At 35.7% G+C, this 25,730-nt stretch overlaps 1 protein-coding gene across 1 annotated transcript in view; it reads left to right on the forward strand.

Annotated features, from left to right (window-relative positions):
* Positions 1-25,730, forward strand: part of TTC29 (tetratricopeptide repeat domain 29) — a 264,979-nt gene that overhangs the window by 57,052 nt on the left and 182,197 nt on the right. Inside the window, 2 exon segments of the mRNA XM_011956790.1 lie at positions 14,172-14,384; positions 21,750-21,835. Coding sequence (XP_011812180.1) covers positions 14,172-14,384; positions 21,750-21,835 — 299 coding nt within the window.

A 25,730-nucleotide genomic window follows, 5' to 3' on the forward strand; every position in this document is an offset into this window, starting at 1 on the left:
TAAGGGATATTAAAAATGAAGGGCGCAAGTATTGAATAAAAATAAATTAGAAGCTGCAAATTCGTACATGGGGGTTAAATTAAGGAGAGTTGATAGATGTTGAATGTGTATCTTGGCCTTGTTACTTAAAATGACATTTGAGCATCACTCAAGTCTAGCAGTGGAAAAATGTATTAGACTGGGTAGTAACCCTAGATTCTCTTTTGACACTGCCATTAGCTAATTAACTATGTAAATCTAGGTGAGTTATTTAATCATTTTAAGTCTTGCTTCCCTCAACTCTAAAATGAGGGAGTTGGAGCAGACGCTATCTGCTCTTAGTTCACCTCCAGTTCTGATTTCTATGGCTGCTTAAATGATTATTGAAAGATCAGTCATAAAAAAAAAGAAGGATTAGGCATTAAACCTCTGTGTGTCAAATTATTTACTAATTAGGGGGAGAAAAATGTCACTTTATGAAAAGCAGGGAAGGAGCCTAGTATTAACCTCTTTGTACCTCTCTTTAATTATTAGAAAAAAAATTCTAGACCTTCAGATAATTGTTTTGAAACTAAATGTGGTAAGTGAAGTGTCTAGTGCTCTCCTTGGCACATGGGCCTTTATAAATGCTGCTTTCTCTTTTCACTTCCAGGGCTAGGAAGAGTTAGCTATACTGTTGTAACTCAGTGTTAGGTCTACAAGCAGCAATTTCAGTGAATCCCCATGTAAAACTGGTGAATGTCCTTAGGGAGACCAGCATAGGGAGCCCAGGGCAGCTGGGGTGAGAAGCTCCATGTTAGTGAACCCGCTCAACACTTCCCACCTGGTCTGCTCTTCGCCTTTCCTCGGGGTCTCTCTTCATCACATCTCATTCTTCCCTTTAACTCCTGACATTTTATCTTGGTAATCTCTCTGCTCCATTGTTTATGTCCTCCAAGTTCTCTCTGTAGTTCTACGTGGAGGATGCAAATCTATCACCAAGCAATCTAGCAAAACTTTAAACTATTCTTCCTTGGGACTTGTGTTCCACTTGTGTTCAAGATTTTCTTATCTTTGTTCTCAGAACATTAAACACATACAGAGTGGGGAAGCTTGGCTCCATTAATAACTTCCCCATGGCCTTTCCAAGTGGTAAGATCACTGTTGTGTGTGCAGTGCCTCCTCAGTGCATATTCTCTTTGTCTCAGGGAGCGTAAAGGCTTTTCTGCTTGTCCCTATTGTTCCACTTTGATGCTGGGCTACTGCATACAAATGAGGTAACACTTTGAAGAGTAGTAACTTGGGTGGGAAATAGAAGAAGGAATTGTTCTCTGGTGATTAATTTTTTGTAAGTGCTTATGATCCCTAAAAATTGATGTCCAAGAAGAGATGCTGTAAGGATGGCACTAAGGGTCAGGAAAACCTGGCATCTATGGAATAACACATCGAGATGGATTTAGCAAATTGTAAAATAGTCCTCAATTGTTTAAAACTGGGTTGAGAATTTATGTTCAATTCTTTTAGTTGAATGAATTTTGGAGTCATATTGGATCTTCAAAGTAATCTAGTCCAAACCCTAATTTGATAGATAAGTGTTAAGCTGAAGAACTGTAACTGAACAATTTTGCCATGGCCATAAAGTTAGCAGCTGGTGCTAGACTTGAGTCCAGAGCTCCTAATATCCAGGAGCTTTCCCCTCTCCCTATCATACTCTACACAAATAAACACAAACAATCTCTACACATTTTTCAAACTGATTTAACAGTAACATTTAGACAAAATTACAACAAGTCAGATGTATCTACAAGCTACATGATGGCAGTAACACATAAGAAAGTATATTGATGGAGACTGCGTGTTTTTTTATGCATGCATTTCATCCTCATTCTAAGGAAGCAGAAACTAGGATATTAAGAGGTTATTTTGTTTCTTTTTTTTTATTTTATTGTGGTAAGAATACTTAATGAGATTTATCCTCAAAAGGTTTTTAAGTTCCCAATAAATATTTTTATCCATAGGCACAAAATTGTACAGAGGATTTGTAGAACTGATTCATCTTGCATAGCTGAAGTTTTATACTCATTGATTAACAACTTCCCATCTCCTCCTCCCTCCTGCCCCTGGCAACTATCATTCTATTCTTTGCTTCTATGAGTTTGACTATTTTCGATACCTCAAATAAGTGGAATCGTGAAGTATTTGTCCTTCTGTGACTGGCTTATTTCATTTAGTATTATGTCCTAAGGTTCATCCAAGTCACATATTGCAAAATTCTCTTCTTTTTTAAGGCTGAATAAAATTAAATGACAACTAAAACATGTCAGAGCCAGGATGGAAACCTGTGTCTTTAGATCTTAGATTCAGTGTTTTTTCCACTACCCAACACCATCTCCTTATGCAAGGATTTGCTCAGCAGAGAACTTACAAAGTCGACCTTCTGGATTTTTGTTCTTGATTTATTTTATTAAAAGTATGATAAGAAAAGGCTTCTGAAATAGGACTCGCCCAGGCAAAATTATAAATAAAAAAAGATATCTCCCTTTTAATGTCCTCTTCCATTTGCCAACAGTTCTGGCTATTTGCCTTTATCAGGCCTTCTCTCCTCAGCCCTACCCTAGCCCACGCTTCCCATGTCATGTTCAGTGAGTATCCCATTCTATCAGTGGGTCCAGCACATAACTCTCTCATTACTTAATCATTGATGTCATTTTAGCCTATTCAGATTACACATTATAAAGGATGGTTTTTAAAGAAAACTAAATCCATCAAGGTTAATAGATGTGGAGAGCAAAGTTGAAGAGAAAAAGATCAGCAAACTGAGTCAGTGGGAAGAGACAGGATTGGCTGGATTTATAACAGGTTTTTTTGTCATATGAATTGGGCTGTTCAACAAATGTGGGTGATGTAACCTACAACAGAGGAAATGAAAAGCAGAAGGAAGATACAGGAGTCATTCAGACTGGTGAAGAGAGTGGGTTGGTATGTGGCTGAATAAATTGAAAGAAAGGATGATTATCAGACATTACAGCAGAGGAGACAGCATCAGTATTCAGATATAGGGCACGAGGTAGGGAAAAAGAGAAAAATTAACTTCATATGCATTATATATAATACAGATTTAGTAACCATTTTTTTATGTATCCATCAATTGGTAAGAAAAATGTCGGCAACTATAATGTAATGGCAAAAATAGAGAAAATTCACCAAAGATGAAATATGGTAAGTAATGAATACATAGAAAAATAATCAACTTCCTAAAAATCAAATTGAATAATTGTAAAGAACCATTGAACACTTCTTATAATAGGGACAGAAAAGTAATCATGATTTCTTAAAGTAACACATGTGTGTTGCTGCTCATGATGAAGTGAATCATTTAAATGGTTTTGGAAAGTAATATGGTAAATGGTTTTAGGTTAGTGCAAAAGTAATTGCAATTTTTACCATTACTTTTCATGGAAGAACTGCAATTACTTTTGCACCAACCTAACAATCATAAAATTTGCCACACTCCCTTATCTATCAATTCCAGTTCTAAAAATGTTAAGATAGTTAAAAACATTAAAGAAGTAATCTAAATACTAGACAGATAGATGATTAAAGTGTATATCCCCCCCAAAAAATATTGCACAGCCTTTTAAAATGTGATTATGAAAATAAATAATATGGAATGTCATTCTAATAAAATAATCTAGATATGTAGAAAAATTGTATTCAGTCCTTTACACTGTGTAAAAATTATGCATGGATATATTATAGAATAGAATGAAACTTGACCAAAATAAGTACATTTTCAATGATTAATGGTGTTGTCAGCGATACTTAAGATTTTTCCTATATTGTTTAATTCATGCCAATATTTTTTGCCCTAAAAATAACTAAACTTGTATTTTTGCTAAATATCTTTTTTTTTTTTTTTTTTTTTATTGCATTAAAGTTTCAAAATCTTTTGTTATTTTGGGTCAGTTGTAGGGTAGTGTCACCCTAATTTGCCTGGGACTGAGGGGATTCCAGATCCAGGAAATCCCTGGGTAAACTTGAGCTGGTCACCCTAAATAGAGTGAATGTGAAAATTTGCTTCTGCCTTTCTTAATCTGGTATTGTATTTACGAACCAAAAATAGTGAGATGATAACATCTTTGTTTGCTATGAATAGATTTTGACAAGCATAATATGGTTATTTTTGCTTTTAAATAACTCTTATTTTCTATTTAAAATTACTATCATATTTAAAAATTTTTAACAATAAAGCCTCCTTTATGTCCAGGGTGTTGCAAGAGAAAATGGCATAAACTAATAAAGGACATCTTATTAAATTAAAACACAAGCAAACAAAAACTCCAGCAGGAACTCCCAATGGCTGCTGCAGAGTCATGACCAAAGCTCTCTGTAGGTTTCTCTATCTGGGTGTTTAAATCCTAGTGTACTTTTCCATCTCGTTACATCTTTTGTACAACTAAGCAAGTTCATTGGGAGCATTTTTTCTCTTCAGAGTCAAAAAAGAAATCCTACTTGTTCATTTCCCCCATTTGTAAACTGCTCCCAAATTTGCATCTTAAAAGTCCTTCTGGAGGAAGTTTTTCCAAAAAGATTCCCTGGAAGAGCAAACACATTATTGCATTCAGACTTCCTAGTAGCAACATGGAATAAAGCCAGTCAAACTAGTTCCTAAGTGTAAAGCATTGATGATTGTAATATACCCTTCACTAACACTCAAACTGCAGGTCTCTTGAAAGCACCTCCTCTTTAATGTCTGTGTGATTTTGAGGCTACTTCCTGCCGCCGCTATGTGCACACTTCATTTTTCAGAGTAAATTCCAAGCATGGATTTAGAAAGCCAGCCCTAGTAAATATTTCGAAGGTGCGTCCGACTAGACCAGTGTAGAAACTGAGTCACTTTATACTTGAATGAAAATGAACTTGATAGTTAAAAACTTTCTTAAAGAAGTGGATTAGCATTCCTATTTCTACATAAATTAATTGTCACTTTTTGGGGCATGTCAGTTTATTCTTCATCTACTATGTGTACATGTTCATAAGACCTTATAGTATTTAATGAAGAGATCCTTTTTAAGTATTGATAGCCACAAGAAAATTATACCGTGTTTGATCTATGTTAAAGAATCAAAGTCCAAGATCTTTGAATGGAATTTAGAATAAAAATGTAATTAGGTTACATCCCTAAAGTCTGATATATCTTTAAACAAGACTGCAAATGAAACTTTATTAGAGCTTCAAATGAATTATTTCATTGCTTCTTTTTTTTTCAATTCATTTTCTTCCCCTTCTCTTTCATGTCTGTGATACTGACATTGCTGCTTGTATTTTACCTGTCTTTTTCAGGGTGTTTTAATTATTTACTGCTTAACGAGTAGCACTGAGAGGAAGCCTCATTCAAAGGTGCCTGCTCTGCAGCAGGTTTTTCTTTTTTCAAAGCTTTGCAAGGAGGTCTTGAACAGTGGCACCGAGCCCACAGTTCTTGCTACACTGAATAAACTGTTCAGGAGGCAGTATTTCCTCTAAGAAGAGGCACTGCCCCTAAAATATCTCTTCAGAGGTACAACTGACCAGGAGTGTAAGGATTATGTATTGTGTTAGAGTTGGATGAAGTGTGCTGTTTCCGATTAGTGCCTCAGCTGGCATTTAATCTGAAAAAGTGATATTATTCCATAACATTTAACTTTTAAGGTATTCCCTATAAAAGACCCATCCAGGTTCACAACAAATTGCAAACTTGAAAAAAAAGAAAGAAACTAGATAACTCCACGTGAAAAGTTACTGGATGTCTGTGAAGCACCAGGCACTGAGCAAGGTGCTGACAATTGTTTCCGCACCCATTGCAACCACATCTGGAGCTTGGCATAGTTGTCCATGCTTCAGAATTCTTAAGGAAAGGAAGCTCAGAAGCAGTGTGTGAATGGTCCAATGATATCACTGGGGCAGATGGCCAAAACTTGGTCTCTGGCTTTGAAGTTAAATATTTGACCCATTTTCTAAAAAGGGGAGTGACCCTGAAGAAGTAAAGCCACAGTGGGCTTTGGACATTGGTTCGCCACCTACTGAGTATGTGAATTTAGGCAAGACAATTCCTGAGGCTCAGTTTCCTCATCTCAAAAAGATACTAACACCTGAAGGTGAGTGAAGTAAGGTTATACACAGACAGACACACATACACATACACACACACACAGAGAAAGAGCAGCAGCAGCTACTGTTATGCCTGGCACATAGTAGAAGTTCAGCTAACATTATTTCTCTCCCTCCATGCTCATCGAAATATCTTATTTTCAGTTTTTTGCGTTTTGTCATAATATCCAAAATAACACGTTAGTCATCCATCAAAACATAGAAGTGGAGGCGAAAAGTTAACTCTCCTCACTCTCCTCATCACCATCTTCAATAATCAATACTGATACTTTGGCATAGATGTTTCCACACCTTTCTCTTTGCTCACATAAACATATAGGAATCAAATTGAATGTGGTTTATGTAAAATCATGAGCAATATGTAATTCAAGTAAAAATTACATTATTGATTAAGGTCTGTGCAAATATAATTCAATAGTTGATCTAATGTCAATATTAACTTTATTTCTCCTCAGATGTTTATACCTATCGATACTTTTTACTTAGTACTTTAAGATAAGATGGGAACATTAAAGTAAAACTATTTATTATATAAGGAAAGTAGTCAACTCCACCAACAATACAAGGTTCATAATGGCTGATATTAATTCTTTGCTTTTTATACATTATACACATGTGTTACTTTTTTAAAATAAATTTTTTGAGTAATTTTGATACCTCCAGTTATGCTCTTTTAAGAGTAAGCTGCCTAATATTTAATCTTTAGAAATCACAAAACTTAGATTGAAACCAACTGTTGGAGGTTTATTGACCAAGAGCAGCCAGACTTGCTCACTGGCCACAATTCAGCTATCTAAAATCATAAACAGCAACAATTAATAACACTTCCTCCAGAATATTTTGGAGATCCAGGCAAATTTCTGGATTTAAAAAAAGTGAACTTTTATTTCCAACATCAGTAATAAAACCCTGGATGAGGTTCTCCCAAACCTGTCTACATGGGATTGTTTTCATTGTCTGGTCAATATGACCGATACTCTTTAACTGGTGTGTGGTAGCATTCCCATAATGTCCACTTGAAATCAGCACTCCAAATGATAAAGAGATGATTCTGTTTTTAAACTAGCATCTTACATTTCTTCTAAATATCTAAAAGTAGGTACTCAAAAGTTATGGGCACATTTTCTTCTCAGTTTATTAGGGATGCTATTGAGTTACCGAACAAAATCTTTGTTTTCCAGCGTTCCATTTTGCAATGGTGTGCAGTGGGTTAGAGTGCACAACAAATCTCTTGTGACAGGAGATAAACCCTTGAAAGTGATAGTTTCCGCTGAAAGTGTGGCAAACCCTTAACTATTTCAGCATTTGTAGTGCTGTTATAATGATCATAATTGAATGTAAAAACCTTAAGATAATATAAATTGTTCATGCAGTTAAGCCGAAATGGAAAGCAGTGTCTTTTGTTTTTACAAAGGGACAATAACATTTTTCTCTTTTTGCTACTGTTCAACATTGCTTCTAGCAGATTTTATCTCTCTGTTGTACAGAATGGTAATTTGCACCAAAGATGTCCAGTAGCTCCAGATTAAAATGTAATATAATACACGTAAAGCTTTATTGTTCCTTTAGGTTGTTGTTTTAAACTAAAGTGGAATATTTCCCTAAAGTCTTCAGCAAATGTGCACAATTTCGAACTAAATATGCTTAAGACTTATACCAGTACTGCTGAGGAAACAGGTCTTACGGATCTGTCAAATTATTTTCATGCAATTGTTTCTGCAGCATTGTTTTTACTGGCAAATGTACAAGTCGATAGAAAAGGAAATAATTACCTATTTTCAGAATTGCTGATGCATGGAGCTAAAACAGACCAGTCTATGCGTCTTAGAGATTGTGACATTTTAAATTACCTGAACAATACCAGCAGCCATCTTTGGACATAATTAACACCTTGTCTAATTAATGTCAGATCTGGACAGAGTCATGCTGTATTTATGGCATATTATTTTATGTAAACTTGTTTTTGCCCTTATTGTGTTGCAAACTTTAGATTTGTATGCTGTTTTCTTAAGTGGAGCAACTTCTTTTTTTCCTTTTTTTCTTTTTTTGTTTCCCTCCCCCTTCAAGTAATCAATGCACTGCTGAATGAGTTCATTTTAATGCACTCAATCATGCCTCTAATGTTCGTAGCTTACGGGCGCAAGCATCAGTAATGCAGGAATGTTATATGGCTTTAGTTTGGGCCATTTCATAAAATATTCATGGAATCAAAAATGTGCATCAAAATAGCGGCTGGGAGAATTACATTTATGTTCCTGCTTTTATGGCAGCTTCACATTTAAACCCATTTGTGTTAATATCTAGTCAATCTTCCTACTTTAAAAAAAAACTAAAATGGGAGAGATCATATACATTCTCCTTTGCTTAATATTTGTTCTAGACATCTGCTGTGATACAACAAATATCTATAAACTTTCAGAGATGTTGTGCAGGGAAGAGGGTAAGCAACAATTTGGATAATACCCAACTATATAAAATCTTATTTTCTCTACATTGTGTTTGTCTTAACATCCTACCAAGCATTTTGCAGTTTACAACATTGTTTGGGTTTTGTTTGTATTTTTAAATAAATGGATGGATTTCTTGTCTGTGTGGGCTTTAGATAAAGTAAAACTCCCTTGTAGTAGTTTTATTTTGAGTGCTCGTTCCTTTAGTTGAAAAACTATGAATGCATGCCAAGCTCCTTATTGTTTATGTAGATATCATATAATTGATGAACAAAACAAAACTAGGTTTAGGCTACTTCTATTCATACCTGGATACTCTTGTTTAATGCAGTTGTTCACAGTGTTCTCCTAAGATGTGTTTTCTGATCCTACTTCATATTATTGAAATAAATTGACTACTTAGGGTATTTGTGGAGGGCCATCCCCAGCCTCTCCAACAAAACATTTTGGCTCTATTTTCTTCCCTGGTTCACATGAAATGTTGGTGGACTGTCTGGACTTTTGCTTGCTATAGAGCCATGCATGCAGGCCTTTAATTCAGCAGTTAGTGTGTCTTCCTTACTGTGGTTACCACTGTGATCTGGTTACTCATAGTGATGATGAAGATTTGCGGGTGATTCCTGGTGCACCATGATAAAACTCACTTTCCCCTACCAAGACTTTAATACCTGTGAATAGTCCCCAGGCCTTCTTTTTCTGTCCTGTTTTCTGTGAACTTTTATATTGTGATACATTGGTAAAATTATTTCTCTTTTTGTTGTCCCTATTCCTTGATGGAAAATAATGTCAACACTTGATAATTCCAGAGGAGGACAGACCTTGGACACTTAAACACTTGTTCTTGTCCTTCAAAAAGATTGACATCAGAACCAAGTGAGATTTCTAGATCCTGTTGTGTTAAAGTTTATTTGGTACCAAAAGGTAGACTAAATATGAACACTTTGTAGAAGTTATAAAGGAATGCTATGAGCCATGTGAGAAAATCTGATTCATTATCTACATTGATATTTATATAAATATTATAAAAGACCTCGATCACCATATTGAGGTCTTTTATAATATTTCTCTCAGGTAAATTGAATTTAAAATTTTCAGTTAAAAGCAGTATGCATTATATCTTGATAAATGTCTAGTCTTAATTAATATCAGAACGATTACTCAGAAAACAAGATGATTTTAAAAATCCAATTCACAATTGGAAATAGACATTGGATGGAAATCATATCACTGTTAATCATGCTTAAAGGGAAATGCTTGCATATTTAAATTATTACACTCTCTTCATAGCATGGGCATATCTTTTAATATTTTTAAATCAAATATTCTACTATATCATAATATATGCTTTAAATTCTGGCCAGCCTTTAGAAATTGCAGATAAGTCATTTGTGTGCTTGTGGTCATTTGGATCAAATCTTTGCTGGCTTATTTTCTTGCTGACTTATTTACTGCCACCAAATGCTTTTAGAAATGAATCCCTACATATGAGAAGGACTGGAAAACTGCTTCTGTGTAGTAGGGACCTCCATTTAAAATAGTACTAATCAGGACCCCACTGACCTCATCTGTGGGAAAATGGTGAAGCCGGGGGAAGTGAAACCATGAATAGTGAGATGAGGCCACAGGTGCCTGAGTCTAGGGTACCCACGGAATTCCAGAGCCCCCTACAGATGTCACTGCATGGCCTAGAAGAGAGCAGGGAATTCAGAAATAGCTGGTTATACAACCGCTTCTTCAGTAAGACCGATCAGAAGCACATCAGGGGCTCACATCTGTGCTTTTCTTAGAGGTGACCTATGATGGCCTGATCAAAGCCGGAGAATTATAGAACTGGAAGAGACTAGGAATCATGCGAATTTGGTCATCATTTTTAACATAAGAGATTCATGGCCAAGAGAATTTAACTCACTCCACCTAAGTTTCCTGGCTCTTTATTTGTTGACTAGTATCTGATGTGGTGGAACCAGTTGTGTGGGCTTTTGGTGACCTTGAGTTTAAATCCTAATCATCACTTATGATAAGTCTGGGGCATATAGTTGAGTCATATAAACTTCACGAGTCTCAGTTTCCTGTTTAGTGAAAAAGCAACAATCATATATACTTCACCAGTTTTTGGAATGTTCAGTAAGTTAATGTGTAGGGGGAAGAAAAGTCCTGCATTTTGACTAGCACCTAATAGACCTTCAGGAAAGAGTAGGTCACTGTTCTCTTTTACCCAAGCATCTCAAGCTCCTACCTCAGGGGAGACTCCAAACAGACCCTTCTAATAGCTGAACTTTGGCCAATAACCATGAGCTAAGTAGTACATTGATACTAGCCCTGCAGCTCTAGCAAAAAGCAAATCCAACTGAAAAGACTAGTGTTATTTCTAACCATCCCAAGGTTGCCTTCTGAAGGCACCAGATGAAACCAGTGTCCTGAGGATCATCCTCATTTCACTCCTGTTTCGGCAGCCTTATCCAGGATACCTAACAGCAACCCAAGACCCAGTAACGTAACACAGAGGACATCTGGCTGATATGGAATATGAAGACACAGCCCCAGCCTTCACTCCACTCTTCCCACCTCCCATTTTGTCCTGATTTCTTCCACTTCTTCTTTTCCTACTTGACCCTCCCCTCACCTCCCCTTTCTGCCCCCATATAGATCAAATTTTGGAGATGGATGTCAGTTCTCATTTGCTATTGACATCATTATACCTCATTTGCATCTAATTCTAATTGAGTTACCCAGAGCTTCATTTCCTTTATGATCCCTATCTATTCTGGAACTATCTGTTTTTCTCACAGTAGTCTATATCCCCCTTTCCCTACTTACATGGCCAAAAAGAAATACGTGTCTGTGCTTTATGAATAGACGGACACTAGATGAAAAGAGAAATGGAACTCTTGTATACATCTTTCCAGGGCTACAGTGCTATACTTCATAGGCAGAAATACAGAGGAAATGGAACACACAAATATGTCAATGCTCCATTCTAGTTTTTAAAAATGAGAGTCGTGGGTATTTGGGGCAAGGTGTTTCTGGTAAGAGGTGCTACATGGGAGAGATGAAAAATTATGCCTGTTTTTCTGGAAGGTAAGAAAAAAGTGTCAGCTAGAAGTAAAGATAGATGAGAGCCGTGAACTTCAACCTTGAGTATTTGTATCAATGTGAAAAAGGGACTGAGCATTATTTCTTAAATGACTTTCATTGTATATCCTGACGACAAAATAAACATGCTTTGATGATGGAAACTTTAGGAAATGCTAATAAGCAAACAGAAAAAAAAAAATCAAAAAGAAAACAGAAAATCAGAAAAGAAACCATCTGTTACCCATAATCCTACCTCCCAGATATAGCACCGATAATGCTTTCTAAATTTGTTTATGTTTCCTAATATATTTACTTATTATAAACACTTGTTCATGTAACAAGATAGGCTTGTATAAAATCATACCTATGGCCTGAAGTCTCCTATCATATGAAAGTTTCATAATATAAATTTATAAACAAATCTGCAGTACACATTGCCCTTTCTGTATATATCTTCGCTAACATGCCCCCCCTGCATGGCTCAGCAAGGACTTAGACTGTCCATGTCTACTGAATTTTGCTTTTTTTTTTTTTTTGAGATGGAATCTTGCTTTGTTGCCAGGCTGGAGTGCAGTGGCACAATCTCAGCTCACCACAATCTCCACCTCCTGGGTTCAAGCGATTCTCCTGCCTCAGCCTCCTGAGTAGCTGGGACTACAAGTGTGCACCACCACAGCCAGCTGATTTTTTGTATTTTTAGCAGAGACGGGGTTTCACCATGTTGGCCAGGCTGTCTGGAACTCCTGACATTGTGATCTACCCGCCTCAGCCTCTCAAAGTGCTGGGATTATAGGTGTGAGCCACTGTGCCTGGACTGTCCACTGAATTTTTACAGACTGTTTACTGATTACCCACCACCACTGGTTGTTTTTCTTTGAGAATACTATTCTTATTTCTATGTGCATTCTTTAATACTAATTCTGGTAACAAATTCAATGCAACAAATAGGAAGAAATTATATGCAATAGTCATGGAAGCAGCTCCAACCAACACTATTCAAGGAAATTCATTTGAGGAAAGATATTGAGTCTAATATAACCTGCATAGGTTAATTTAATATGTCATGATAATATTGTTATAGGGACTCAACTAATTTTTGGTTTTTGTGGGAAGAGTAAGTTATACTTAATAAACATAATAAATTAGTGGCTATATTTCAGTTTGCCTGCTGAGTTTCTGAAGATGTTGTTACTGTACCAACTGATCACATTAGCTGTGTTTCCTGAGCAGGTGCCCTGTAACGTATAATTGTACATGCATGAATTCATTTCTCACAATAGTACCTTGAAAAGTTACACAGTAATCCTATTTTGCAGAAGAATAAAGTAAGGCACACAGAGGGCAGTAATTAGCCTGAGGCCAAACGAAAGCTGGGAAAGCTGGGATAGGAACAGGCCATCTGCTTGGAGCCCACGCTCACTCTTAACCACTATGATTGGAGTGCCTAGATGTAAGTGTTCTTCGTATCAATTCCAATTATGTAACTCCAATACCAGAAAAGAGTATTTACATTTCAGGATATTGTGAGCATTCCCATGAGGAAATGAACAAGTAAAATACTAAATCCACTGTATGGAGCTGCAGACTCCTCTTCCAGAAATATGCTTGCTCATATTTTAAGGAAAGAAATTACTTACAGATAATTTAGAGTTTTAGCTTGGAGGAGATATATTTTAGATTTTATTATAGGGTAAGATCCAAAACGGCAGTTAGTTACATTCTAATTATTCATAGCTAAATAGAATATACAAAAACCTCATTGGAAAGTCCAGTAAAACTTTGAGAAGCAGTTTAAGGAGCCATAATGTTTGAATTTGAAGTTTATAATGGATGCATTCTTTTTTAAGAATGATGAAATTGGGAGGCTGAGGTGGGAGGATCACTTGAGCTCAGGAGTTCAAGGCTGCAGTAAACTGTGATTGCACCTTTACACTCCAGCCTGAGTGACAGAGTGAAAAGAAAAGAAAAAAAGAATGATGAAATTGCCATCTGTTGGGAAAGCAGTAGAGGATATTGGTTGATAGTATCAGCTCTAGAGTCAGATTTCCTGGATATTATAGCACTAGGCTTGCCATCTTGAGCAAAATTCTTGACCTTACTAAGTTTTGGCTTTCTATTCTGTAATAGGAAATCAGAACAGTCCCACTCCATTGGATTGTTTTGAAGATTAAATGAGAAATGCATACAAAGCACATAGCAGGATGCATGGCATACATAATGTTAAAGAAATATTAGCCAATATGATGGTGATTAATAATCATTGCTGGCCTTTTACACCCTCTCTAAACATATGCAAGCCCAGTAAATTTCTACTAGCCAGAGTACATCCCTCCCTCTTGCAGGTGTCTATCTAAAATTCATGCTGAAACTGAGGTCCAATTAGAGATAGCTCCTTTCCCAGTTTAATTCATCTTCAGCCTTAGAAATCCTTCACCATAATCCATGGTGTTTCTGCATTTAATAGTAAAACTGAAATTTATGCAAAATTTCTGAAAACACATTCTGACCTCTGGTTTATACTTATGAATGACTTTTATTCTTCAGGTCAGCTTCTGGAGGCTGCTGAGCATTATGAAGCATTCCATCAATTGACGCAGGGGCGGATATGGAAGGATGAGACAGGCCGCTCTCTCAACTTGTTGGCCTGTGAGAGTCTCCTGAGGACTTACAGATTACTCTCAGACAAAATGCTGCAAAATAAAGAATACAAAGAGGCCATCAAAATTCTAATAAAAGCTTCCGAAATAGCCAAAGAAGGTGGGTGGAAAAGAACACTCTCACATTGTTTTCTTTAATGGGTAGACACTGGTTCTCTCAAGAGTGAAGTAAAAATCGTCAAGTGTTAGGGTGATTATTTCCTATGAAATGCAAAGACAAATGCCATCAATTTACTTTCAAATTTCACTGTAAAACGGAGGTGCCTTAGTGCTGACAACAAGAAATCCATTAGTTTCTTGAAAGCTTTATCTCCAAAATTACAATCCACTGGGGGTAGTGCTGTAAAACAAAGAACCTAAAGTGAGAAGGTAAGATCATCTGCAAAAGTTAAGCGTGTGTATGTGCAATGTGCATGTGTGTATGTGGTTGTATATTCCTTGGAGTCTTAGAGACCTTTCATTGTTTGCACATTCCCCATTGTCAGGTAACAAGGAAGATATGATATATATTTAGTTATTAGTAACAGGAAAATAGGACTGTAATATATTTTAGATCAGATGTGGCCTTTAGACCAGCAACTTCAGCATGTTATAACAGCCAGGGTCTCAGGTCCCACCCTAGACCTACTGCAGCAGGATCCCCAAGTTAGCAAGATACCCAGGTGATGTATATGCACACTTAAAGCAGTGAAAATGCTTCTATGAGAGCTGCTCATGTCTTTCATAGACTGTATCATTTCTGTACATATAAAATACAAAGAAAAAATTTGGAGCATATTCTTACAAGCTTTTAATTTGTGAAATGCAAGGATATTTTGTTACCATATAGTAATTTATTAATAAAGTAGCCTTTTCTTGAAGGAGAAAAAGATAAAAGTTATGCTCCTGAACTAAAGTGTATTAGCTCATGGATATATTTAATTGATTGGTTTATTAAATAATAGATGGCTTATTTAGAGTGAGCAGGACTGATTTACTGGGTGTGATTTTAATTTACTAAAGAGTAAAAATAAACAGCTTAGTCTCTCTGTAACTTCTTTCAATAATATTAATCAACATACTCACAGGAAATCACCCCCTGAAAGATGTATCTCATTAAATAAACTACTTTTGTATAAATGGTCTAGTATCTTCCCCCAAAAGGGTAAACATATAGTTAGCTCTTAGATCAATTTCAGCAGCAAACTTTACTCACATGAAAAGTTACATGGAATTTCAATGAAAAGGAATGCATTGATTAGAAAAAGATATGTTACTTTAGGTTTACTTTGCTAAGTTTTAAGGTAGTTCACAAAGAAAGAAAAGTTCTTTGGGTCTCTGCCAACAGTCAGAGCCTGTCAAGCAGTCTTCTTTCAAAAAGCATCTCTTGCTTACCAAAGATCAGATCAGGAGAACAAGAGAAGACTTACTTCTTACGCTGTTATAGTTTTTAATATCTTTTAAAACCAATAAATATTTGTCCCCAGATTTTTTTTCGAAGAAAGTACATAGGTTAAAGGATTGCACAATACTTTTCAGAGCTCTTAAAAAGGGTAAATATTCTGGGACAAAGTATCCTGTTACTCTTGTCTCCTACTTTGATCAGGGAGCCTGAAGGAGCAAGCTGATGATTACCCAAATAAAACATGCCCCTCACATTTGTTTACATAGTATTTAAGGGGTACGGACACCAACTGTCAGCCAACTCCTTTGTTAGGGTACATTGGTGTAATGCACAAATGTAGCATCAGCCAACACCTTTTACTTAACATAATGTTTTCAAGGTTCATCCATCATATAGGGCCAAATCACATTCCATTGCACGGTTATACAACATTTTCTTTATTCATTTATCAGTTGATGGACATATGAGTTGTTTCCACCTTTTGCCTATTATGAATAATGCTAGAATGAACATTTGTGTACAACTTTTCAAAGATCTTGATTGTATGCTTAGGAGTGGCATCACTGGATTATATGAAAACTGTGTTCAACTTATTGAGGAGGTGCCAGTTTTCCAAAGTGGCTTCACCATTTGACATTTCCACTAGTAATATGTGAGGGTTTCAGTTTAGCCGCTTCCTCACCAGCACTTGTTACTTTTGTCTTCTTCATTATACTCATCCTAGTAGGTGTAATGTAGTATCTCACTGTGGATTTGATTTGCATTTCCCTGTTGGCCAGTAACATTGAGCGTTTATTTTCATGTGCTTCTTGGCCATTTGGATATCTTCTCTGCAGACATTTTTATTCAGATTCTTTGCCCGGTTTAATTTTTTTTTTTATTATTGAGTTTTAAGAATTCCATGTATATTTTATGTACCAGTCTTTCATCAAATATATGATTTGAAAATATTTTCTCCTGTTCTGTGGGTGTTATTTTCACTTTCTAATGGTATTCATTGAAGTACAAGTTTTTAATTTTGATAAAGTTCAGTTCATCTAGTTTTACTTTTGCTGTTCTTGCTTCTGATATCATCACAAAGAAGGCTTTGACCAATACAAGGTCACAATGATTTACTCCTACGCTTTAAGAGTTTTATAGTTTTAACTATCTTTAAGCTTATGATCTATTTTCAAGTGTGTGTGTGTGTGTGTGTGTGTGCGCGCGTGCGCGCATGTGGGCAAATGTGTGAGGAGGGTACAACTTCATATTTTGGAAGTGGATATCCAATTGTACTAGTAATACTTGTTGAAAACATTATTCTTTTCTCAATACATTGTAATGACACCCCATATAAAATCATTTGACCATAAACGTGAAGATTGTTTCTGGATTCTCAATTCTATTGCCTTGATCTCTCTTGTCTAACTTACAATTACAAGAATACATAGATTTTATTACTCTAGTTTTGTAGTAAGTTTTGAAATTGGGAAATGTGTGTTGTAATATTGCTCTTGAATTTCAAGTTTGCTTTGGTTGTTTTCATCACTTGCATTTCCATGTGAATTTTAGGATCAGCTTGTCAATTTCTGCAGAAAGGGGAGCTGGAATTTTGATAGAAATTGCATTGAATCTGTCAATCAATTTGGGGAATATTGCCGTCTTAACACTAAGTTTTTCAATCCATGAATATGGGCTATCTGTCCATTTATTCAAATATTCTTTAATTTCTTTCAATGATGTTTTATAGTTGTCAGTGTACATGTACTGCCTTCTTTTGTTAAATTTATTTTTAATATTTTATTCTTTTGATGCTATTGCAAATGGAATTGTTTCTTAATTTCATTTTCAGATTGTTCATAACCTGTATGTAGAAATAAAACTGACTTTTCTATATTGATCTTATAGCTTTCAACCTTGTTAAACTCATTTATTAGCTTTGATAGTTTGTTATAGATTCTTTAGGATTTTCTGTATATAAGACTATGGTATCTGCAAATGAAGTTTTGCTGCTTCCTTTCTATCTGTGTGCCTTATCTTTTTCTTGCCTAATTTATCTGACTAGAACCTCTAGTGCAACAGTTTTAAGCAGAAGTATATTTACTGAGGGTTTTTTGTAGATGCTGTTTACTACGTTGAGAAAATTCCCTTCTATTCCAAGTTTGCTGAGGGTTTTTTGTAGATGCTCTTTACTACATTGAGAAAATTCCCTTCTATTCCAAGTTTGTTGAGAGTTTTTAACATGAAAGGGGGTTGGATTTTGCAAAATGCTTTTTTCCTACCTCTATTGAGAAGGTCATATGATTTTGTCTTTTATGCTATTAATATGGTATATTATACTGATTGGTTGGCATATGTTGAACCAACCTTGCATCGCTGGGCTAAATTCCACTTGATCGTGGTGTATATGTTACTGATTTTGCTTTGCTAGTAATTTTGTTAAGGATTTTTGTGTCTATGTTCATAGGGGACAAGAGTTTATAGTTTTCTTTTCTTGTAATGTCTTTGGTTTGATGTCAAAATAATACTGGCCTCAGAATGATTTGGGAGGTGTTTTCTCTTTTTTTTTTTTCACTTTAAATATTAAATCTTTATTTAGTCCTATTTGTACCCTGAGAGGCACTTACTGTTATTATCCCTGTTTTATAGGTAAGAAAATTATGGCACTGAGAGGTTGAGAAACTTGTCCAAGCTTGTCAGTGGTGGAAGCAGAATTTGAACCAAGCAGTCTTATTCTAGAAAGAGCCTTAACCACTGTGCCATCTTTCTTGTTATGTGCATGTGTGTGCATGTACATATACATACATGTGAACATATTCACCAATGCATTAGCTGGGCTAGACCATAAATATTTGTGTGTATCAACAGATACTTAAATATTCACAATGTTTTAAACCATCAGATAAAGGACAATGTAATTAATGAAGAAAAACATAAAGGGTATGGGAATGAAGAAAATAGAAAAAGAGTAACAACCTTATTTCTCTCAAGTTTGCTTAGAAAGTTTGTAAAAGATTGATGTTAATTCTTAAAATATTTTTAAAAAATTCATCAGTGAAGTCATCTGTGCCTGACTAGCCTTTTCTTCAGAGAAGTTTTTAAATTACTAGTTCAGTTACTTTACTTATTATGAATTTATTCAGAGTTTTGATTTCTTCTTGAGTCAATTTCAGTAGTTTGTGTCTTTCCAGGAATTTGTCTATGTCATCTAGTTTATCTAACTTGTTAGTATGTAATTGTCCACAAAATTCTCTTATAATCTTTTTTATTTCTGTAAGGTCTGTAGTTATTTACCTTTTTTCATTCTTGATTTTAATAATTTAAGGATTTCTTCTTTTTCTTTTCTTTTTTGGTCTAACTAAACATTTGTTAATTTTGTTGACTTTTTCAAAGAATCATTTTTTGTTGTGTTGATTTTCACTATGGGTTTTCTATTCTTTATTTTATTCATTTCCACTCAAGTCTTTCCTATTTCCTTCCCTCTGTTTGATTTGAATGTAGTTGTATCCTCTTTTGCTAGTTTTATAAGATGGAAAGGACTATCTTATTTTTAAATATAGACATTTATAGCTATAAATTTCCCTCTATGCACATCTTAGTTTTATCCCACAAATTTTGGTTTGTTGTGTTTCCATTTTCATCCATTTCAGAATATTTTTTGGTTTACCTTGTGATTTTCTTTGACCCACTGTTCATTTAGGAGCATCTTTAATTTCCACATAGATACAAGTTTCCCAAATTTAATTATATTATGTATTTTTAATTTCACATTATTGTGAATACCACCTTTTCAATGGAGTCTACTCTGATAACCATATTTAATATTGAAACCTGTTTTGTCCTCTGGACCCCCACTTGGCTCTCCCAATTCCCCTTACGCTACTCTATTTTCCGCCTAGAACACTTGTTAGCATACACCTTACATAATTATTCTTTCTTATTTATTTTCTCTCTCTTTATGTCTCTGTCCTCTAAAACATCAGTTTTGATGTGTCACTCAATTTTAGTAGTGCCAAGATTTTAGACCTAACCTTTTCTTTTTGGTTGTTGCTAATCCTATTCTTACTGACATTTTTCTCTGTTATGTTATTGCTTTCACTTTATCTTAACTTCGTCTCTATTAGTGAATAAGAAAAGTTTTCATGTTTAAATATTATTTAAAAGCTAATATTTGGTGTTTCCGAACTGTATCAGTAGCAATAGATGTTTTCCTTCCTTTCTCTTCTTTGCTGAGCTTCCACTCACATAAAATTAGATGCAGATGATGGTGCTATATCAGCCCAGCCAGTTGCTAGTGCTTTAACACAGTTACACCACTTGACACAGAAAATACATACCACATACAGCCAACTTTTAACTCTCTAATAAGTAGCTTCCTGTCATAGCCTCTTTCTTCTATTCTGTCTTTCCCTTCACTAGTCCCAGAACCCATAATCCTATACCAGAGAAGAAGTTAGGGCCCAGCTGAATTTTAAGAGTTAAAATTCCCCTTACTGGATCACTGGCATCATCAACTCTGCTAAAATGAGATCTTGAAGGGATAATTCTCTGCAATCAGGGAAATAGCTAAAGAAGAAAAAATACTGTCACTGGCATTTGCCATCCTATTTCCTTGAAGTCTTCAAAGAGTCACTGCATCAGCAGTGGTTATTTGGTGAGTGGTGTGAGTGAATGCTGCATGAAATATTGTTCCTGCTGACATCCTTCATGGTTGGAATGTAGAGCTCAGAAATCTAAGGATACTTCCTGTATTCATCTATTTTGCGTTTCTATAAAGGAATATCTGAGGGTGGGTAATTTATAAAGAAAAGAGTTTTTTTTTTTTTTAAACTTAAAACTCCACAGACTGTACAAGCATGGTGCCAGCATCTCCTTCCGGTGAGGGATTCAGGAAGCTTCCTATCATGGCAGAAGGCAAAGGGGAGCAGGCATGTCATATGGCGAGAGAAGGAGCAAGAGAGATGGTAGGCTCTTTAAAGCAATCAGCTGTCATGTAGACTAATAGAGCAAGAGCTCACGCATTACCATGAGGATGGCACCAAGACATTCATGAGGGATCTGCCCCCATGACAGACACCTTCCACAGGCACCACTTCCAACACTGGGGATCACATTTCTACGTGAGATTTGGAGAGGACAAACATCAAAACCATATCACTTACTTTCCAAAGACCAAAAACAAAGGTTAGATCACTCAGCATTTGCATTAGCTAGGAGTTAGTCACACTGGAAGCCAATGTTATATTTAAAACACTAAATATAAGCAAGTTACATGTTTGCCAAATGGTATGAGGTATGTCATGTTGAACCACGTTATATCTTCACACATTTTGCTTTTGGAAAGCAGTGGTTAATTCCTGAAATAAAATTAGTAAGATACCGCAGGAATTAGAAAGACTAAATTTCTTGCAAAAAAAAAAAAAAAAAGATGATGAAAAGCATTACCAGTGATTAGTAAAGAAAAGTGTGTGGATTTCAAAATACGCATGGAATTTTCTACCAGGAAACTAAGCTCTGTCAGTTACTCTCACCTATGCTTTAATCAATAGCTCTTAAACAGAACATAATCAAACTAAAAATTCATTAATTTGCTAATTATCTGCAGTTAGAAACTTAGCTGAATGTCAGTCCATGTGATTGAGTATGAATGTTTGTGCACCATTTAAGGTTGTTATCCATTATCAGTTGTTTTATGTATGTAATAGCAACTATGCTAGATGACTGTATGCCTTTACATGTTGGACTAGTATAAAAATTATACATGAATGTCAACATGATAATATTAGGCTGTGTTTATAAAGGGAAGCCCATTTATAAACTAAATATAAACAAGTTGTATATTTGCCAAATGGTATGAGGTATGTCACGTACGAGGTATATAATTATATTGTTAATGCATCTTACTCTAATATCTATGATCCAGGTAAACTGTGTTTACATCAGCCTTTTTTTTCAGTATACAGCTAGGTTGTGGGGATTATCGATAAAACTGCATACTTTAAAAAATAATAATTTTCTACTGTCTTGAAAAACAAGGATTCTGTTTGTTGTAGTAAATCAATTTCTTGAATGCTTGGTAATTTTTTTACATCTTCACTTCAGGAAGTGACAAAAAGATGGAAGGGGAAGCCTCTTACTACTTGGGCTTAGCACACTTAGCTGCTGAGGAACATGAAACTGCATTAACAGTAAGCTAAACTTTTAATCACTACCATTTTTAATTTTTATTTTAGTATATTTATTTTATTTTATTATATGTTATTACAAGGCCAACAGAAATGAGTTAGGCCTGACATAGGTGTGCCTTTTTACTGAGATTAAAGCAGAATAGCAATCTGCTAGAAGCATTTTAAAAATTGGTTTTATTGTTTATTGAAAGTACAGTGGTATATAATCAATTACTATGAAGTACTTTGGGATATGTGAAAGTTAAATAAATGGAGTAATATGGCCCTCTATATGCCCATATCAACAAGGACAAGAGGAAATAGGTTTAAGTGATGGTAAAAAGTAAATAACAAAAAAGAAATTAGTCATTTTATAATATTATTTGGGAAATTTTGCACACACAAATGTTGTTATTAAGCAATAGAGTGAGCTGCCTTGATGTAGCTCTTCAGTGCAGGTAGTGGGGAGGCAACAGAGGTGGAGGTCGGTGTTAGTCCCAGTCTGAGAAGTAGCCTGCTCTATAATCAAATCACTGTCCAGCTATTTTGCAACCAGGTTTTGTTTGGCTAAAAACAAACAAACAACTAAAAATGTCAAGAGTGATCTTTCCTGAATTATAACTGAAGTCATTTTTTCTTCTTCTTTTACCTCTATTATGTATTTAAAGTATTTCACCTACATCTCTTGTAATAATCCAATTTGATACACAATATTGGATTTTTAGCTTTTGGGATCTTCTTTGTTCCTTTAGATATTTTTTGCTAAGTAGAATTACTATATTTGGGCTAGATATTTTCCTCTAGCCCCCTTATAATTGGATATCATAGAAAACCTAGGTTTTCCTAGATGACTCTTATGCTTAATATTTTTTAGTTAATGATTAGCAGTCAGCAAAGATTTGTTTCTGATACCTTGGGGAGCACAGAGACCAACAAGATGCACTCTTCCTTTTAGGAGTTAATTTAATGAGGGCAAACAACTTGCAGACATAACCACAATTCGAAGTAGGATGAACAGGGGCTTTTTAAGTGCAGAGGGAGGAGTGGTTGGTTCCAACACTGAAGACCAGGGAAGCTGCACCAAAAAAAAGTTTTTGAAAGACAGGATTTACACATGTAGAAAACATCAGAGTCCACAATGATAGAACACTAGATATACACGTGTGCACACATGTGTATACACTCAACATGGATGTACTCAGTGTGTTGGGAAGCAAGAACTTAGGTGGAAGATGAGATTCAGTTGGAGGTCAAGTTGGAAAATTAGGTGAAAACTAGCTCATAGATATTCCTTCTCTCTCAGGTAATGCAAGCACAAAATAAATTCAAACAATACAATAAAATTCACAATGAAAACTAAATTTTCTTTCTCTCCCTGTATTCAGTCTCACAGTTCTTTTCTCAGAGACAAACACAGTTACACATTTCTGGCTTACCTTTCCAAAAATATTCTATATATTCAAATATCTATAAAGTGCATATATGTGTTTCTTTTGTGTTATTTAGAAAATTGTTGCATTTTATATGCACTGTTCTGCACCTTGAGTTAATTTCTTCCATACTGATGCATAAAGGCATGCCTAGTTTTATTATTTTAATTTTTCCAGCTTTATTGAGGTATGATTGGCAGATAAACATTGCATATATTTAAGATGTATGACGTGACGTTTTGATATATCTATATATTGGGAAATTATTTCCCCAATCAAACTAGTTGGCCTGTCCATCACCTCCCGTATTAACCTCTTTTGTATGTGTGTGAGGACATGTAAGATCTAGTGTCAGTAAACTTCAAGTATATAATACACCATTATTAACTATAGACAAGTTTCGTTGTATTTATTTATTTATAATTTCAACTTTTAGATTTGGGGGTACATGTGCAGATTTGTTATCTGAGTATGTTTTGTGATGCTGGGGTTTGTGGTATGATTGATCCTGTCACCCAGGTAGTGAGCATAGTACCTGATAGTTTTTCAGCCATTGCCCTCCTCCTCTAGTTGTCTATTGTTCTCGTCTTTATGTCCATGAGTACCCAAGGTTTATCTCCCACTAATAAGTGAGAACATGTGGTATTTGATTTTCTATTCCTGTGTTAATTTGGACAAACCTTATCTTAAGGGGTCTACATGATATCCCGTTGTGTGACTATGCCATAATGGATTCAAACGTCTTCTACTGCTGGGCATTAAGGTTGTCTCTCATAACTTTTATTGTAAAGGATGTGGCAGTGAACAGTTTCATCAGACGTGACAAATTTATCCATGAATGGATTCATAGAGGTGGAAATGCTGGAGTATCCTATTCCTAGTGGTATAGGATAGTCTAGTAATTAATACTTTGAAGAAAGAATATTTGACATCCAAGGGATGAATTGCTTTACTTGAAACTGTTACTCCTTTCAGAAAAGTATTGAAATCGTTTATCTGAAAGTATATGTGAAGCTTTAGTCCCTACAACCTATTAACTGTGTGACACTGGGCAAGCCCCTTACACTCTTTAAGTTTCAATTGCCCCATCTATCCAGTGGAAGTAGTAACTATATTTATTTCATAAAGGGTAGTGAGTTAAATGCTACTCCCCTCAAAAAAAAAATAAAATAAAATAAAAAATAAATCCACTTCCTAATCCCTGGAACCTGTGAATGCAGAGGTAACTAAGTTAAAGATCTTGAGATGAAGTGATCATCCTGGGTTATCTAGGTGGACTCTAAATATGAAGACAAACATCCTTATAAGAAAAAGGCAAAAGATTTGAAACAGAAGACAGGAAGCCACATGCTCAGAGGAAAAGACCATATGAAGACAAGGGCAGATAGTACAGTGATACAGTCACAAGTCAAGAAATCCCTGGAACCGCCAGGAGATAGAAGAGGCAAGGAAGGATCCTCTCCCAGAGGCTTCAAAAAGATCACAGCCCTGCTGATGCCTTGATTTCAGACTTCTAGCCCTCAAAGCTAGCAAAGAATACATTTCTATTATTTTAAGTCATTTAGTTTGTGGTAATTTTTATGTCAGCCCTAGGGAACTAATACACAGGGTGATACTAAGAGATAATTTATGTAAAGTTTTAAAAGACTGTCTCTCTGGTTTATAATAAACCTTCGATAATTACTGGTTTTTATTATTTTTTCACTAATCTAAGTCTCTGGACTTGAGCAGTAGTAGTGAAGATGGAGGGAACTAGACAGATTCAAAAGTTATAAAGGACTTGGTAACAGGCTAAGTATAGGAGGTGAGGGAAACAGAGGTGCAAAGATGGGCCGTGAGTTCCTGTCTGTGGAACTGGATGGATGCTGGTGTTGTTTACGGGGGTAGGGAATCTGAAAGGCTTGTGGGGAAATGGAGAGTTCAGTTTTGGATACATAGAATTGCAGGAGTTTTAAAAATATTCAAGGAGAGTTCAAGTAGACAGTTAAATATGAGGGTCTGGAGCTTAAAAGGAAGTCTAGAGTGGAAATATTATATGTGAAAGTTAATTTGATGCGTCAGCTTGGCTGGGTCATGGGATGCCCAGATAGCTGGCTAAACATTTCTGGGTATGTCTCCAAGGGTGTTTCTAGAGAAGATTAGCATTTGAATCGGTGGTTTGAGTAAAGCAGATGGCCTTCCCCTATGTGGATGGGCATCATTTAATCCATTGCGGGCTTCAGTAGAACAAAAAGGCAGAGGAAGGGCAAATTTACTTGACCAGACTGTTTGAGCAGAGACATTGATTTTCAACTGTCAGCTCTGATGGTTCTCAGGTCTTCAGACCCCGTCTGAATCTACATCACTGGCTCACCAGATTGCAGGTCTTCAAACTACAGCACCAGCTCTCCTGGGTATGCAGTTTACAGACAGCAGATAGTGGGATTTCTCAGTCTCTATAATCATGGCAGCCAGTACCTTACAATAAGTGACAAATGTCTCTCTCT

The sequence above is a fragment of the Colobus angolensis genome, unplaced genomic scaffold (assembly GCF_000951035.1).
Source record: "Colobus angolensis palliatus isolate OR3802 unplaced genomic scaffold, Cang.pa_1.0 Scaffold111, whole genome shotgun sequence".
Taxonomy (NCBI): domain Eukaryota; kingdom Metazoa; phylum Chordata; class Mammalia; order Primates; family Cercopithecidae; genus Colobus; species Colobus angolensis.